The following is a 16,485-nucleotide window of genomic DNA, read 5'->3' on the forward strand; positions in this document are numbered from 1 at the left end:
CTCCATGCCTTTTGATTGGAAAATTTAATCCATCTACATTTAAAGTAACTATTGATACATAAGGACTTACTGTGTGCCTGCACACATAGTTGCTCAGTTGTGTCTGACTCTTTGTAGCCCTTTGGACTATAGCCCACCAGGCTCCTCTGTCCATAGGACTTTTCAGGCAAGAATACTGGAGTGGGTAGCTATTTCCTCCTCTAGGGGATCTTCCCTACCCAGGATCAAAGCCTCATCTCCTGCATTTCCTGCATTGCAGGTATATTCTTTACTGTTGAGCCACCAGGGAAGCCCATGGTCAACAATACATAGCGGATAAAAAGACTTTGGAGTTCACTCATGAAAATATCAGAGAGGACGATGGCACCCCACTCCGGTGCTCTTGCCTGGAGAATCCCATGGACAGAGGAGCCTGGTGGGCTGCAGTCCATGGGGTTGCTGATGGTCGGGATGACTGAGCGACTTCGCTTTCACTTTTCACTTTCATGCATTGGAGAAGGAGACGGCAGCCCACTCCAGTGTTCTTGCCTGGAGAATCCCAGGGACGGGGGAGCCTGGTGGGCTGCCGTCTCTGGGGTTGCACAGAGTCGGACACAACTGAAACGACTTAGCAGCAGCAGCAGCAGCATGAAAATATAGTCCATTGGAATTTTGAGCAGAAAAGTAGCGTATTACTCACATTTTGAAATGATCACATTTGTCAGATTGTAAATTTGCCAAAAGAAAGTAAGGGTGGAAAAAAGAAATCGATTTTGGAGGCTATTCCATGAATCCACCAATCCAGGTGAAAAATGATGGTTGCTTAGACTTGGATCCCTTGGGGTAATGAGAAAGGTTTAAATTCTATTTTGAAGACAGAAAGACAGTATTTTCTGACAGATTTGGTGGGATTTGTAGGAGAATGAGAAGTCAAAGATGAGAGAAATTTTTGCTATTATCTTTCAACTGGTTGTCAATCAATGTCCAAACATTAACAGATTGTACCCATTTTGTACTAGGTTTCCAATTTTTATTGATTGCTTAATTATTCTCCATCAGAGAATAGTGCATGCTTTGAAAAACTTGAAATGAATAATTCATTCTCAGAGATTAAGAAACTCTATTTCAATATGCTAAGTAAGAATTCAGTCATGGGTCAAATTTTCTATATGATTATAAACATGAGAGGAAGATATAGGCACAATATTCTGACACAATGTTTAGGCACAATGTTTTTAGATGTTCATCCTTTCAGTTCAGTTCAGTTCAGTCGCTCAGTCGTGTCCAACTCTTTGCGACCCCATGAATTGCAGCACGCCAGGCCTCCCTGTCCATCACCAACTCCCAGAGTTCACTCAGAATCCCGTCTATTGAGTCAGTGATGCCATCCAGCCATCTCATCCTCTGTGTCCCCTTAATCATTTTAATTCTGGTCTTTTGAAAAGAACTCATTTATTCACAGACCATTTGGTGAATGACCACTATATAGCTAGTAGACAGACCTGAGGCAAATTGCCTGCTTTCAAGGAGCCTGCCATCTGGTAGGAAGTAGAAAAATGAAACTGAGTGGAGAATAAAATGAAATTAGTGGCTAGGAAGTTCCAAGGGCACATAGAAGGAGACACAGATAAATGTATATAGAGAATTCAGGAAAACTTGTAGGAAGAGGAGTGATTTACACATAATTATATAGGGATATGAAATAGGCATTCCAGATGAAGGAAACAATAAGTGGAGAGTAGAAAAGAGGATGTCCCATTTGGTTGATTAAACAGATTTTGTTAAGTCTAGAGGTTTAGGAGCAAAAGGATGAGTGGTGAAAGATGAATCTTAAAGGAAAAGCAGTGTTAAATCTTGAACACTTTTCTATAAGACAATATGAGATTTGAAATGAATCTTGTAGGCAATGAAAGTGAAAGTGAAGTCTCTCAGTTGTGCCCGACTCTTTGCGACCCCATGGACTGTAGCCTACCAGGCTCCTCTGTCCATGGGATTTTCCAGGCAAGAGTTCTGGAGTGGGCTGCCATTTCCTTCTCCAGGGGATCTTCCCAACCCAGGGATCGAACCCGGGTCTCCCACATTGCAGACAGGCACTTTACCATCTGAGCCACCAGGGAAGCCCTCCTGTAGGTAATAGGAATTAGCAAAGAAGTTCTCAGCAGGAAGATACTTTGATTAGATTAAAGCTTTAGAATGATTACTCAGGTCATACTGAGAAGAACAGATTGGAAAGGGAGGAGACCCAAACCTGGGGAATCAGTTGGTCTACTGCAGTGGTCCTAACAAGGAAAGGTGAGGTCCTGCCTTGAACAGTGCAGAGAGAGAAAACACATATACAGGAGCTACTTAGAAGGTATACTTAGTACAACTTGGTTGAGAAAAACATATGGGTGGCTAGAAATGAGTCTAAGACAATCTCAGTAATCTGTATTTGGAAACTGACTAGAAGATAAAACCCTATTCAGTGTCACAGAGTAATAGGAAGAGAAGCATTTTGAGTAGCAAGATGTGTTCAGAATTTAAGGACTGATGGTAGCCAGGTGGCAATAACTAAAAAGTTATTTGAAATTCTGAATAAAGTTTGACTGGAAAATTAAATGCCATTGATGAAAAATATCTTAAAATTTAACTTATAATTTTATAGAAATATAGGAATTTGTTTTCATTTCACTAATAGCAATGGCAAAACTTTTAGCTATACATATATTTCATAAGAATGTTATTTTCATATCCATGAATAGTAATAACAAAATCTTTTAGCTTTACACATAATTAATATATGCATTTTATAGATACCTATTAAACAAAACAAGACAAAACCCCCAAACAACAAAACGAGTACTTTCAACAAATCAGAAAGATTATATTGAAACCGATACAGTCAAATGCTGCTAGAAGCATTGGAAATTGAACTGACATTTTGGGAAGACCATGTCAATATGTTGCAAGAGTTATAAAGATGATCATAGGATTTTGCCTGGTAATCCTACTCCTGGTTATTAAAAGGAATTTATTCAGTGTATACTAATGAAAATTTACCTTATAGATATAATCTACATGACAATAAGTTATAAGGGGATAATTTAATATGTGTGTGTGTGTTTATTGTTGTTAATTCTCTAAGTCTTGTTCAACATTTTTGTGACTCCGTGGACTATAGCCGGCCAGACTCCTCTGTTCATGGGATTTCCTAGGCAAGAATGCTGAAGTGGATTGCCATTCCTTTCTTCAGGGAATCTTCCTGATCCAGGGATCTAACCCGTGTCTCCTGCTTGGCAGGCAGATTCTTTACCACTCAGCCACCAGGGAAGTCCTTTTGTATGAATTTACACAGTAGAAATATGAAGACTATGAAGAAACACGAGAGGATATTTACATTGCTGTAAAAATATCAGTATTTGTAATTGTCACAATTATCCAAACTTATGTATACCAATAGAGACTCATTGAAAAACATTAAAAATAAAAACAATCCGAATGGTAATATTATAATTTTGTTTTACTTTTTTTGAAAATACCTGTGGCGGATTCATTTCGATGTTTGGCAAAACCAATACAATATTGTAAAGTTTAACAATAAAATAAAATTTTAAATAAATAAATAAATACATTCCAAAAAAAAAGAAAAGAAAATAAAGTTTGTCAGGACAAATTTTCAAAATCTTTTTTTAAAGGTATATGTAGTAAACTACAATAAAGCAAACCTGTGAATATAGACAGGCTACAAACACCCTTATTTAATTGTTTCTTGGCATGTGGAAAGAGTGGAGTAATAAAGGGGATCAATTGAATGGGAGCAAAGGAGAGAAAAGAGAAGAAAAAGAAGGCAGAAGAATGAGAAGTTCGGGAAAGCAGCAGTCTCACTTTGGCTCCCTAAGGAGTCGCCAAGGATGGTGGTGGTGATTTAGTCACTAAGTCATGTCCAACTCTTGCAATCCCATGGACTGTATATAGCTTGCCAGGCTCCTCTGTCCATGGGATTCTCCAGGCAAGAATACTGGAGTGGGCTGCCATTTCCTTCTCCCCAAGGATGGTACCCCAGGCATATTATCCAGTGGTGGAAGCCTCATGCCACAGCGAATGCTGCATGAGCTAGTGGAGGAACGGGACCACAGTGACCACCCCACCCCTTTTCCTTTACACCATGTCCCAGTGGGCCATCACACTGACATGGCCTTGGGACATGTGTGCAGTGGGAGGTTTGAATTTAGACTGGTGGCAGGAGATGAGACAATTACATTTCTTTTGTACACACATAAGGTTTCACTAACACTTTAACCACAGGAGGAGAAAAGGCCACAAGATATGGGGTTAGTGTGAGTGGAGACAAAGGAACTTTTTTTTTCAAACTAAGAAAGCATCAGTATTGCAAAGACTTTCCGTGATTCCACACCCACCTTGAAAGTCCCCCTCTCAGCACAGGAAGTGCGCTGACCACTGGGGGAATAAAAGAGACTCAGAGGAGCGAAGGTCCTCAGCCTCTTGCTGCACAGCTCAGAGGGACCTCAGCCATGAAACTTCTCATCCTGACCTGCCTGGTGATCTGCAGTCTTGCTGCATACACTGTGGAAGGTAAGTCAAAAGTTATTTATGAGATAAGGAATATCTAGGTGTACGGGCAGTGGCCAGGCATTTTGATACTGACTCAGGTTTTGAATGGAGTAAACTACTTTCTCCAAGCTAAGCCTCAGTCTTTCTGTGTGCAAAATGGGTATAGTTTGACACTAGGGAACTTTGTAGATTTTGAAGATAGAACTTGATTACAGTCTGGGCTCCTATTTTTCACAACTAGGGGATTTGGGGTAAATTTCTTAACCTCTCCGGGCCTAGGTTTAATTATCTTTAAGATAAATAACTAATTTGCTTACCTACAATTAAAATGAAATACACTTATGACCATTTATCAGATTTCCAGGCAAATACTAATTTGTTTATTAATGTTAGGTGCAGCATAATGAAAACAACTGTATATACCGTTGAAGCTTTTGTCTATTTAGTATTGATAAATTAAAAAACACTTACCCCTTTGCTGTTCACCAGAAATTATCATAACGTTAATTGGTTATACCCCAATACAAAATAAAAAGTTCAAAAAATAGAAATAGATATACCAGGGATTAAATAATGTGTTTGTTCACATTAACTGCCCCATATCTCAAAAAAATGCTTAAAAATGTAAAGCATTCATGATGGGGGAGTGAGCTAGAGGGTGTATGTTCTGAAGCAAATCAACATTTTGTATTAAAACAGAATTGACTGGAAGCTTGTGAACTCATATTTAGGAAATCCATTTTTACCTTTAAGTGTGTAGGAGAGAATATTATTATTGCTATGAATGTTGTTCCCACTTGTAATAAATTTCTTGAGTTTATAAAAGATCATAAGTATTAACAAATATCAATGACTTATATACAATCAATTAAACTTACAAGACATATTCAGATGAGATTTAGTTACACTGAGACTTGCCTGAACATTCTACACATACTTATTAAAAGATCATTTTTTTTCCCAACTGGTGGGAGTGTATTTTTCCTTATGTCTCTGACAAGAGGGAATATCCTTTGATTATAAATAACTCAGTTAACTCGCCTTTCAACCTCTTAATCTGCAGCCTTCTTACTTAGACTAAAATAGATCATGCATCTGCAAGGGTGCCCATAAATAGAGATGGCACTGTTTGGAACCCCCTGAAATTGGGCCCTGAATAAAAAAATATTGTTGAAATGAAAAGGTTTATACCAAGTGTTGTCTAAACCATGGCTAGCTGGCATTTTTCTGGGAAAATAGGCTGCTGTATGATGGAAACCATGAATGAATAGGGGAATGAAGACTGATGAGGATTGCAGACATTTGAGTATTTCCCTTTCACTGGCTCAGAAAACATTTAGCATTAAAAATAAATTGGCAAATATAGAGGGGAAAGAATGTGCAGGCTAGATATTGAGTGATGGAAAGAGGAGATGAAGAGCAATGTTAGTGAACACCTGCTCAGTTTCATGATTATAAAAACCTTCTGATTTCAGCAACACTATGTCAGAAAGCTCAGATTTGATCATTATCGACTATTATTTTAGATGCTTTTTGGCTTAATATTTCTCAGAGAAATATTCTGTTAGAATATTTGCTTCCCTGAGAAGCAAATACCAGTCTCTTCATCTTAGGAGAAAATAGGCACACAGAAACCTTCATTAGATTTTAGCAAATCTGTAACATTATTAACCCTCCCATGATATTTTTCCTTTCTCCAATGTAAGATGTTCTCAAAACTGAAAAATTTAATCTCCTTTTAGTCCTTCTATTGAGGATAAGAACCTTATGAACTACTTCCTTTATATCTTTCACATTTTACCATTTAAAATAACACCTTAGTGATTCAGTCAAAAATGAGCTACCTCTCCCATGTTTAATATTGACTGTCCCAAACTACTCTTTATCAGGTCACTCTTTGTTATTTGATTGATGACACTCCAACATTTATATTATTAGAAATTATATTTTATTTTTGTTTGCTTGGTTTTTTGTTACAGGTGTGGGGAGTGAAGTTCTAGAAAAGAGCATCTGTGTGAGTCTGACTACACAGCGACTGCCAATTAAAAACATCAAGACCTACACCATCAAGGAGGGCTCCATGAAAGCAGTGATGTGAGTTTCTCTCCCCAAAGCTGGGCTTGATGGAACACAGTGTACAGGAATGACGCCCTCCTCAGGAAAAATAGGTTAACAAGGAGGAAGACCTCAACTTAGCCAACTGTCCTTTTGTTTTTCCATATTAACCATGTCTTTGTGTAGCCCCAAACAATGATGATGACAAAAAAGTTGGCAACCAAGTGAAGACTGTCACCATCCTTTCTGATTTATCTTAACAGAATAATCAGACTGGGAACCAGATGAATAATATGCTCGTTCCGGAGGGTTAGGTTTAGAGATGTTTGGATCAGATCAGGATTTGAGCACAGAGCCACACTGGTGTGGGATGCCTCCCTTTCCATCCCACCCACGTCCCTGCCTTTCTCTTCCTTTTTGGTGTTCTGGAGTAGAATGCCATATTTTATCAGTTGCTACATCTCAAGGAATAGTGTCAACAACTAGCCTACATGGTACCATTCTCTTTCTAGTATTTCATTTTTAAAATAGCAACACTTCCCAAAATATAATTACAACTTTACCACCAAAAATATGATAAACCACTCTTTGCCCAGAAAATAAGATGAATGTGTTTAGATTTCAAAAAGAAAAGACATGTAATAAATAACCTGCTGCTGCTGCTGCTAAGTCGCTTTAGTCGTGTCCGACTCTGTGCGACCCCATAGATAGCAGCCCACCAGGCTCTCCCATCCCTGGGATTTTCCAGGCAAGAGTACTGGAGTGGGGTGCCATTGCCTTCTCCAATAACCTAGATGGCTTCAAATGTCTAGTTTAATTGCATCATTTGGTAGAAATGATGAGAAAAGGAACCTGCACAAAATTCTGAACAAGGAATCTGGGTATTATTTGGAGCTATATTTTCTTCATGAAGAAAATAGATTGCAGAAGAAAGATTTTTTTTAAGATCTAATGGAATCTAATTTTCATTCCAGATCTATCTGGAATACTTATTTTTCCAGTCATTTCTGCACAAGGTCTCTTTTATACAATCTGATCTTAACTTTTGGTCCCAAGGCTTTGAAGATGTGACTAATTTTGCCTATCTTTTCCTTGCATTGCAGATTCATTACCAGACGTGGCCTTAAAGTCTGTGCTGATCCCCACGTTGACTGGGTGAAAAAAGCCGTCCGAACAATAGACAGGTCCACCAGGAGAAATGTGAGCCAGAGCAAGCCTACACAAGCCCAGCAATTCCCCAATACAGCTGTGACCCTGACTGGGTAGTGACCTTCCAGCACCTTGTCCCTTCCCTAGCCAGCCACCTCATTTCCCTTTAAAGCTCATGGACTTATTACATTATATTCACCTTTTATAAAAGTGCTGCATGAGTCTATTTTCTTAGATTTTTATTTTTTTTATGTCCTTCATATTCATACAGATGCTCTAATTAATAAATATTTATTATTAAGAATGGTCCCAAAGTGTATTCATTACCTAGTAGGGAAGGTAATACATCATTTGTGTCCCTTTTCTGTCATAATTGTACTTCCTGTTGATAGTATCCATGATGGGAGAGATTATGGTCAGTGTTTATCAGAGATGAAAGCTATACTCATCATTTTTAGGCTTTAGCATGAAATGATTCTCTACACATGAGTCATAGGTGGCAACTGTAACAACGACAATTTTAGCTCTATTTAAACCTGTCTTCATAATGGAGTTCTATTTTTATGGATTAAATGGAAAAACGATCCAACTGCTACTGGTTCTCCATTATGAGGATTCACTACTCAAAAAGAAGCTTCATCAAGCTTGATCTTGAGCACATTCTCATACTTCTGGGTTTCATTTGATCTATAAAGGAAAGAAAGAAAAGGAAAGGACACAGCTTGTCAATTCTTTCATTTGTCACAGTAGCAAAGATTATACTTTTAATGAAAAGATACTTTATTCAAACAAAAATCAATTCTTCCCAAATTGGGCAATGAGATTACTGCCTTTCTGTGGTTTTCACAATCATCACTACTCTAGTTATCAACACACCATGCTTTTTTTCCTTTTGGCCAGTAAGTTTTCAGTATCCCAACACGGTCATTTAGAACATTTGTTGAATATGACCGCAATTTGCATTAAAGTTTTAAAAGTTTTAATAAACGTTACTTCATCTACTCACTAAACATCTCAGATTCATGCCCTCCTATATTCTCATTAAATTGTTCATTTGATTCATGTTTATGATTCCATTATTCAAGTAGCTGATAGTTTATACATCCACTTCTATCTGACTTTAAATAGTTAAGAAACTGATCAATCCTTGATAGTTTCAAAGGAAGGGAAGGAATTAACTGTTCTCTAGTCCTAAGGGGACAACCAGCAATATCAAGTGTTTTCAGAGGGTAACAAACTGAGGGCATTTGGGAGGAATCAAATCACGTCTAGTCATAGTCATCCAACTATTCACCAGAGAGAAACTGATTAAAACATTGCTTCTTAGCCAGGAGTGGGTTATCTGTCATTTCTCACTGCTATTTGTTTACAATAATGTTCAAAACTGGTCTTAAAGGAAACACAAATAAAAAAACACCTGTTTTATGAGGGGTAAAACCTAGCAAATCACAGAAGATGAAAGAAATGTCTCCTGATTGAACATGTACTTGAATTTCTGAAATGTCTCCCAAGTGCTAGAAATTTTCAGATCAGTTTAGTCATTCAGTTGTCTGAGTCTTTGTGACCCCATGGACTGCAGCATGCCAGGCCCTGTCCAACATCAACTCCCAGAGCCTACTCAAACTCATGTCTATTGCATTGGTGATTCCATCCAACCATCTCATCCTCTGTTGTCCCCTTCTCCTCCTGCCTTCAATCTTTCCCAGAATCAGGGTCTTTTCCAATGAGTCGGTTCTTTGCATCAGGTGGCCAAAGTATTGGAGTTTCAGCTTCAGCATCAATCCTTCCAATGAATATTCAGAACTGATTTCCTTTAGGATGGACTTGTTGGATCTCCTTGCAGTCCAAGGGACTCTCAAGAGTCTTCTCCAACACCATGGTTCAAAAGCATCAATTCTTTGGCACTCAGCTTTCTTTATAGTCCAATTCTCACATCCATACACGACTACTGGAAAAACCATAGCTTTAACTAGGTGGACCTTTGTTGATAAAGTAATGTCTCTGTTTTTTTATATTCTGTTTAGGTTGGTCATAGCTTTTCTTCCAAGGAGCAAGCATCTTTTAATTTCATGGCTGCAGTCACCATCTGCAGTGATCTTGGAGCCTAAAAGAATAAAGTATCTCACTGTTTCCACTGTTTCCCCATCTATTTGCCATAAAGTGATGGGACCAGATGCCATGATCTTAGTTTTCTGAATGTTGAGTTTTAAGCCAACTTTTTCACTTTCCTCTTGCACTTTCATCAAGAGGCTCTTTAGTTCTTCTTTGCTTTCTGCCATAAGGGTGGTGTCATCTGCATATCTAAGATTATTGATATTTCTCCCGGCAATCTTGATTCCAGCTTGTGCTTCATCCTGCCCAGCATTTTGCATGATGTACTCTGCAAGAGGTTTTCAAGAGAATTAATAATACAAGTGGAAGAGTATAGGTATGCACATCTCGTGATTGCATTATCTAAGGTCATAGGTGATGTTAGCGGTTTCAACCCAACAGTGCACATAACTTTAACTAACTGACTGGATGTTTTGAATCACTTAGGTTGGACCTGCATCTACTAACTATAACTCTGTGGCTGATTGGACTTCAATTCAAATAAATAATCTAAGAAGGAGAGATCTCAAAATATTAAATATTTTTTTAGTGTCTGAGACTCCTCTTTTGTGCTTCTGTGTTCAATTGTACTAAAATTTAACTTAAAATTTATAATTTATATTGAATCTGCTTGTTTGCCCATCTGTGCTACTCCATCACAATCCTGCAGTCAAACTAAAAGCTGCTTTTGGTGTTATTATGCTAGGTTCCCAGTACCTAGCATAGAACTGGAATGTGCGGGCTCAGTTGCTTCAGTCATGTCTGACTCTTTGTGACCCCGTGGACTGTAGCCTACCAGGCTCCTCTGTCCATGAGATTCTCCAGGCAAGAATACTGGGAGTGGGTTGCCATGTCCCCTTAAAGGGGATCTTCCTAACCCAGGGATTGAACCCGTGTCTCCTGCATCTCTTGCATTGCAGGCAGATTCTTTACCCAGTGAGCCACCTGGTAAGCCCATAGACCTGGGAGGGAGGATCAATTAATACTTGTTGGATGAATGGAAGAATAACATATTAGATTATTTGCTTCATTCTGCCCTTTCATATTTCTAAAATTATATAACACAAAGTAAACTTTATTAAGGCTTGAATAAACTTTATTAAATTCAGCAAATATTTTTAGGTACTTGATATAAAACAGGCACTGTGTTAGGCTTAGTATATATCTAGATAAGTAAAACACCACTTCTGTACTCCAAGAGCTCATCTAGCAGATGAGACTATGATGAAAGAGAACCAATATGAAACAGGTAATATTAATAACATGGGCATGCTCAAGAAATAGAAATAACACAGAGAAAGGAATAATTACCTTGAGAATGTTCTTCATTTTTTCTGACTTTAGATATAATTATTAATTATTATCATTAATAAGAAATGGAAGATGGATTTTTCATTGATTTGAAGAAAGATGTCACATAATTCTCTCTTCACTAGGAAATTCTTCCACCGGGATTGTAATATTTGTAGAGTATTATGTTCTTTCATAGATATTTGATACAACAATACAGTGTCTAAAATTGTCACTGCAATTTAAATGGTGAGAAAACTGAGCTGCAGAGAGATTGATTGTCTTGGCTAAGAACACAAAGTTCTTAATAAACTGATCCTGGTCTCAGATAGTGATTTTCTATGATATTCCAGCCTCAGGAAGGAGCACGATTATGTACAAGTCTTCCTAGAGGAGGTATGATGGGAGAAAGGATAATATTTTTGACAAGTAATTTTAGAACAACTGGACATCCACATGCAAAAAACCCTCTAGACACAGACCTTACACATTTCATGAAAAATTAACCCAAAATATATTATAGGTGAAATGTAAAATGCAAAATTATTAAACATCTAGATGATGACATATGATAAAATCTTGACTACCTTGGATTTGGAGATGATTTTTTCTTTAAATCTGACAGTAAAGATATGTTCCTTAAGAGAAAAATTTAAGTTGGTGCTTATTAAAATTATAAATTTCTGTTCTTTGAAAGACACTGTCAAGTAAAGATAATGTCACAGATTAGGAGAAAATATTTTCAAGAGAATCTGATTAAAAAAAAAAAAAATGTTACCCAAAGCACACAGAGAACTCTTAAAATGTGACAACAAGAAAGCAAGCAACTTGATTGAATAACCCAGGCAAAAGGTCTTAATAAATGCCTCAGCACAGGAGACATATAGATGGAAAATAAACATAGGAAAAGGTTCTCAGCATTATACCTCATTAGGAAATTGCAAATGAAAAATAAGGAGATACTACTATACACCTATGCAAATGGCAAAAATTTAAAACATGAACAGTATCAAATGAAGCCACAGGAATTCACCTTGGAGCAACCAAAATGTCCTTCAACAGGTGGCTGGATAAATGCACTGTGGTGTATCCATAGGGGCTTCCCCAGTGACTCAGCGCGTAGAGAATCCACCTACAATGCAGAAGAGCCAGTAGATATGGGTTCGATCCCTGGGTAGGGAAGATCCACTGGAGAAGGAAAATGGCAATCTATTCCAGTAGTCTTGCCTGGAAAATCTCATGAGCAGAGGAGGCTGGCGGGCTACAGTCCAAAGAGTTGCAAAGAGTTGGATATGACTGAGTGACTACACACACACACATATCCCTACAATGATATATTCTTCAGTAATAAAAAGAAATGAGCTATTAAAGTCACAGAAGATATGGAAAGAACTTAAAAATATATTACTAATGAAAGAAGTCAATATGAAAAATATATATAATACATGATTTTAACTTTATGGAATTTTGGAAAAGGCTAAATTACGGAGGTGGTAAAGAGTGGTTGTTTGTCTAAGTACAGTAACACCTGCTCCCTTCTGGTTTCCACATTCATGGGATATCTTCTAGCCCTTTACTTTAAGTTGATGTGTATCCATAAAGATGAAATGAGTCTCTTGTAGGCAGTATGCATTTTTTTAATCCATTTAGTCACTTCACCTCTTTTGATTGGAGAATTTAATTCATTTACATTTAAAGTAATTAATAATCCATGCAATTCAGTTCAGTTGCTGAGGTGTGTCCGACTCTTTGTGGCCCCATGGACTGCAGCATGCTAGGCTTCCCTGTCCATTACCAACTCCCAGAGCTTGCTCAAACTCATGTCCATTGACTCAGTGATGCCATCCAACCATCTCATCCTCTGTCATCCCCTTCTGTTCCTGCCTTCAATCTTTCCCAGCATCAGGGTCTTTTCCAATGAGTCAGTTCTTTGCATCAGGTGGCCAAAGTATTGGAGCTTCAGCTTCAGCATCAGTCCTTCCAGTGAATATTCAGGACTGATCTCCTTTATGATTGACTTATTTGAACTTACTAATGTCATTATAATAGTTTTCTAGTTGCTTTATAGTCCCCTTGTTTCTTCCTTCCCCTCTTGCTGAGTTTATTTATGAAGTGATGATTTTCTAAGTGATATGCTTTGATTCCTATATCTTATCTTTTGTGTATACACAAGAAGTTTTTGCTTTGTAGTTACTATGAGGGCTTCCCTGGTGGCTCAGAGGGTAAAACGTCTGCCCACAATGCAGAAGACCTGGGTTTCATCCCCAGGTCAGGAAGATCCCTTGGTGAAGGAAATGGCAACCCACTCCAGTACTTTTGCCTGGAAAATGCCATTGACAGAGGAGCCTGGTAGGCTATAGTCAATGGGATCTCAAAGAGTCGTACACAACTGAGCAACCTCACTTTATCATGAGCTATATACATATCTTACAAATATAGCAGTGCACAAATGCACTAATCCAGGTAAGAAGAAATGGTGGCTGGGGATTGGGTCTCTTAGGGTAGTAAGAAGAGTTTAGATTCTATTTTGAAGTTAGACAACTGTATTTCCTGACAGATTGGGTGGGGCATGTAAGAGAAGGAGAGGAATCAAGGATGAGAGAATTTTTGCTATTATCTTTCAACTGTGGGCATTTCAATCAATACCCACATATTAGCAATTTATGCCCATTGTGTCCTAGGCCTCCACTTTTTCTTGATTACTTAATTCTCTCCACTAGAGACTCTATTAGGAGAAGGCAATGGCACCCCACTCAGTACTCTTGCCTGGAAAATCCCATGGATGGAGGAGCCTGGTAGGCTGCAGTCCATGGGCCTGGGCAGAGTCGGACACGACTGAACGACTTCACTTTCAGTTTTCACTTTCATGCATTGGAGAAGGAAATGGCAACCCACTCCAGTGTTCTTTCCTGGAGAATCCCAGGGACGGGGGAGCCTGGTGGGCTGCAGTCTATGGGGTCGCACAGAGTCGGACACGACTGAAGCGACTTAGCAGCAGCAGCAGCAGAGACTCTATTGCATGCTTTGAAAAACTGAAATTAATTCATTCTCAGAGTTTAAGAAACTCCATTTAAATATGGTAAGTAAGAGTTCAGCCTTGGGTCAAATTGTCTTTTAATTATAAACGTGAGAGGAAGATATAGACACAGTCTTCGGAATGTATGTATTTAGATATTCATCTTTTATTTAATGTACAGTGACTGTAATGTTGGTCTCTTGAAATGAATTCACTTGTTCAAAAACCATTTAGTGAATGAATATTATATAGCAGACATTCTGCCTTGCCAGGGACAGACTGAAGCCAATTATCTATTTTCAAGGAGGCTGCCACCTAGTGGGAGATGCAGAAATGTAATTGAATAGAAGAATAAAATGAGATTAGTGATAGAACAGTGGTGGCTTTGCCTGGAGAATCCCAGGGACGGGGGAGCCTGGTGGGCTGCTCTCTATGGGATCACACAGAGTTGGACACGACTGAAGTGACTTAGCAGCAGTGGTGGCTAGAAAGTGCCAACAGAGCTCAGAAGGAGGCACAACTAATTATATCTTGAGGAATTCAGGAAAACTTATAGGAAGAGGAAGAGTTTACAGATAGCTATATAGGGAGCTTGGATGGGCATTCCTGATAAAGGAAATAGTAAGTGGGTAGTAGAAAAGACATGTGGGTGTTAGGAGTTGGGCTGTAAAGAAAGCAGAGTGCCAAAGAATTGATGCTTTTGAATTGTGGTGTTGGAGAAGACTCTTGAGAGCCCCTTGGACTGCAAGGAGATCCAACCAGTCCATCCTAAAGGAGATCAGTCCTGGGTGTTCATTGGAAGGACTGATGCTGAAGCTGAAGCTCCACTATTTTGGCCACCTCATGGGAAGAGTTGACTCACTGGAAAAGACCCTGATGGTGGGAGGGATTGGGGGCAGGAGCAGAAGGGGATGACAGAGGATGAGATGGCTGGATGACATCACCGACTCGATAGACATGAGTTTAGGTGAACTCCAGGAGTTGGTGATAGACAGGGAGGCCTGGCGTGCCGCAATTCATGGGGTCTCAAAGAGTTGGACACAACTGAGAGACTGAACTGAACTGAACTGAAAGGAAAAGCATTGTTAGATCTGAGCATCTTTATATATGAAAACGTGAGGTTTGAAATGAATCTTGTATGTGTTGGGAATTAGCAAACATATGTCAGTAGGAAAACAACTCAATTAGATTAAGATTTTATAATAATTTCTCTGGCAATGCTGCAGAGAATATCTTGAAAAGGGAGGAGACCCAGACCTGGGAATCAGTTGGTCTACTTACGTAGTCCTAACAAGGAATGAAGAGGTCTTGCCTTGAACATTCTAGAGAGACAGGAGAAGACATATACATGAGCTACATATACACTTAGTACGGCTTGTTTGTATGGCTTGTTTGGAAATAACATATGGATATCCAATGAGTCTAAGAAGACCCAAGTAATCTTAGACCCTGTGAGTCTTAGATTGGAGAAGGCAATGGCACCCCACTCCAATACTCTTGCCTGGAAAATCCCATGGACGGAGGAGCCTGGAAAGCTGAGGTCCATGGGGTCACTGAGGGTCAGACACGACTGAGCAACCTCACTTTCATGCATTGGAGAAGGAAATGGCAGCCCACTCCAGTATTCTTGCCTGGAGAATCCCAGGGACGGGGGAGCCTGGTGAGCTAACGTCTATGGGGTCACACAGAGTCGGACACGACTGAAGTGACTTAGCAGCAGCAGCAGCATGAGTCTTAGATGCTTCTTAGAGCCAATGAGTCTAAGAAGACCCAAATAATCTGTATTTAGATACTGAAAAGAAGGTAAAACCTTATTCAATGTCACAGAGTAATAGGAGAGAGAGCATTCTGAATGGAAAGATATGTTGAGTTTAAGGACTGATGGTATAGCCAGGTGGAGTTAACAAGAAAGATATTCAAATTCCTGAGTAAAGTCTGACTGGAAAATTAAATGCCGTTGATGAAAAATATCTTAGAGTTTAGCCTATAATTTTATAGGAATATAGGAAATACAGGAATTTGCTTCCATATACCTAATAGCAATGGCAAACCACTTTTAGCTATACATATACTTAATATGCAGAGAAGGCAATGGCACCCCACTCCAGTACTCTTGCCTGGAAAATCCCATGGACAGAGGAGCCTGGTAGGCTGCAGTCCGTGGGGTCGCTAAGAGTCGGACACGACTGAGCAACTTCACTTTCACTTTTCACTTTCATGCATTGGAGAAGGAAATGGCAACCCACTCCAGTGTTCTTGCCTGGAGAATCCCAGGGATGGGGGAGCCTGGTGGGCTTCCGTCTATGGGGTCGCACAGAGTCGGACACGACTGAAGCGACATAGCAGCAGCAGCA

At 39.1% G+C, this 16,485-nt stretch overlaps 1 protein-coding gene across 1 annotated transcript; it reads left to right on the forward strand.

Moving 5' to 3' along the window:
* The first annotated feature begins 4,325 nt into the window (after nt 1-4,325).
* On the forward strand, nt 4,326-8,033 carry LOC104986217 (lymphotactin-like). The gene is made up of 3 exons (XM_010836688.1): nt 4,326-4,551; nt 6,510-6,624; nt 7,689-8,033. Exons 1-3 carry the CDS (start codon nt 4,491-4,493, stop codon nt 7,849-7,851), a joined length of 339 nt encoding a protein of 112 aa, XP_010834990.1. The 5' UTR covers nt 4,326-4,490; the 3' UTR covers nt 7,852-8,033.
* The last annotated feature ends 8,452 nt before the right edge of the window (nt 8,034-16,485 follow it).

Source organism: Bison bison, unplaced genomic scaffold, assembly GCF_000754665.1.
Source record: "Bison bison bison isolate TAMUID 2011002044 unplaced genomic scaffold, Bison_UMD1.0 scf7180017864064, whole genome shotgun sequence".
Classification (NCBI taxonomy): domain Eukaryota; kingdom Metazoa; phylum Chordata; class Mammalia; order Artiodactyla; family Bovidae; genus Bison; species Bison bison.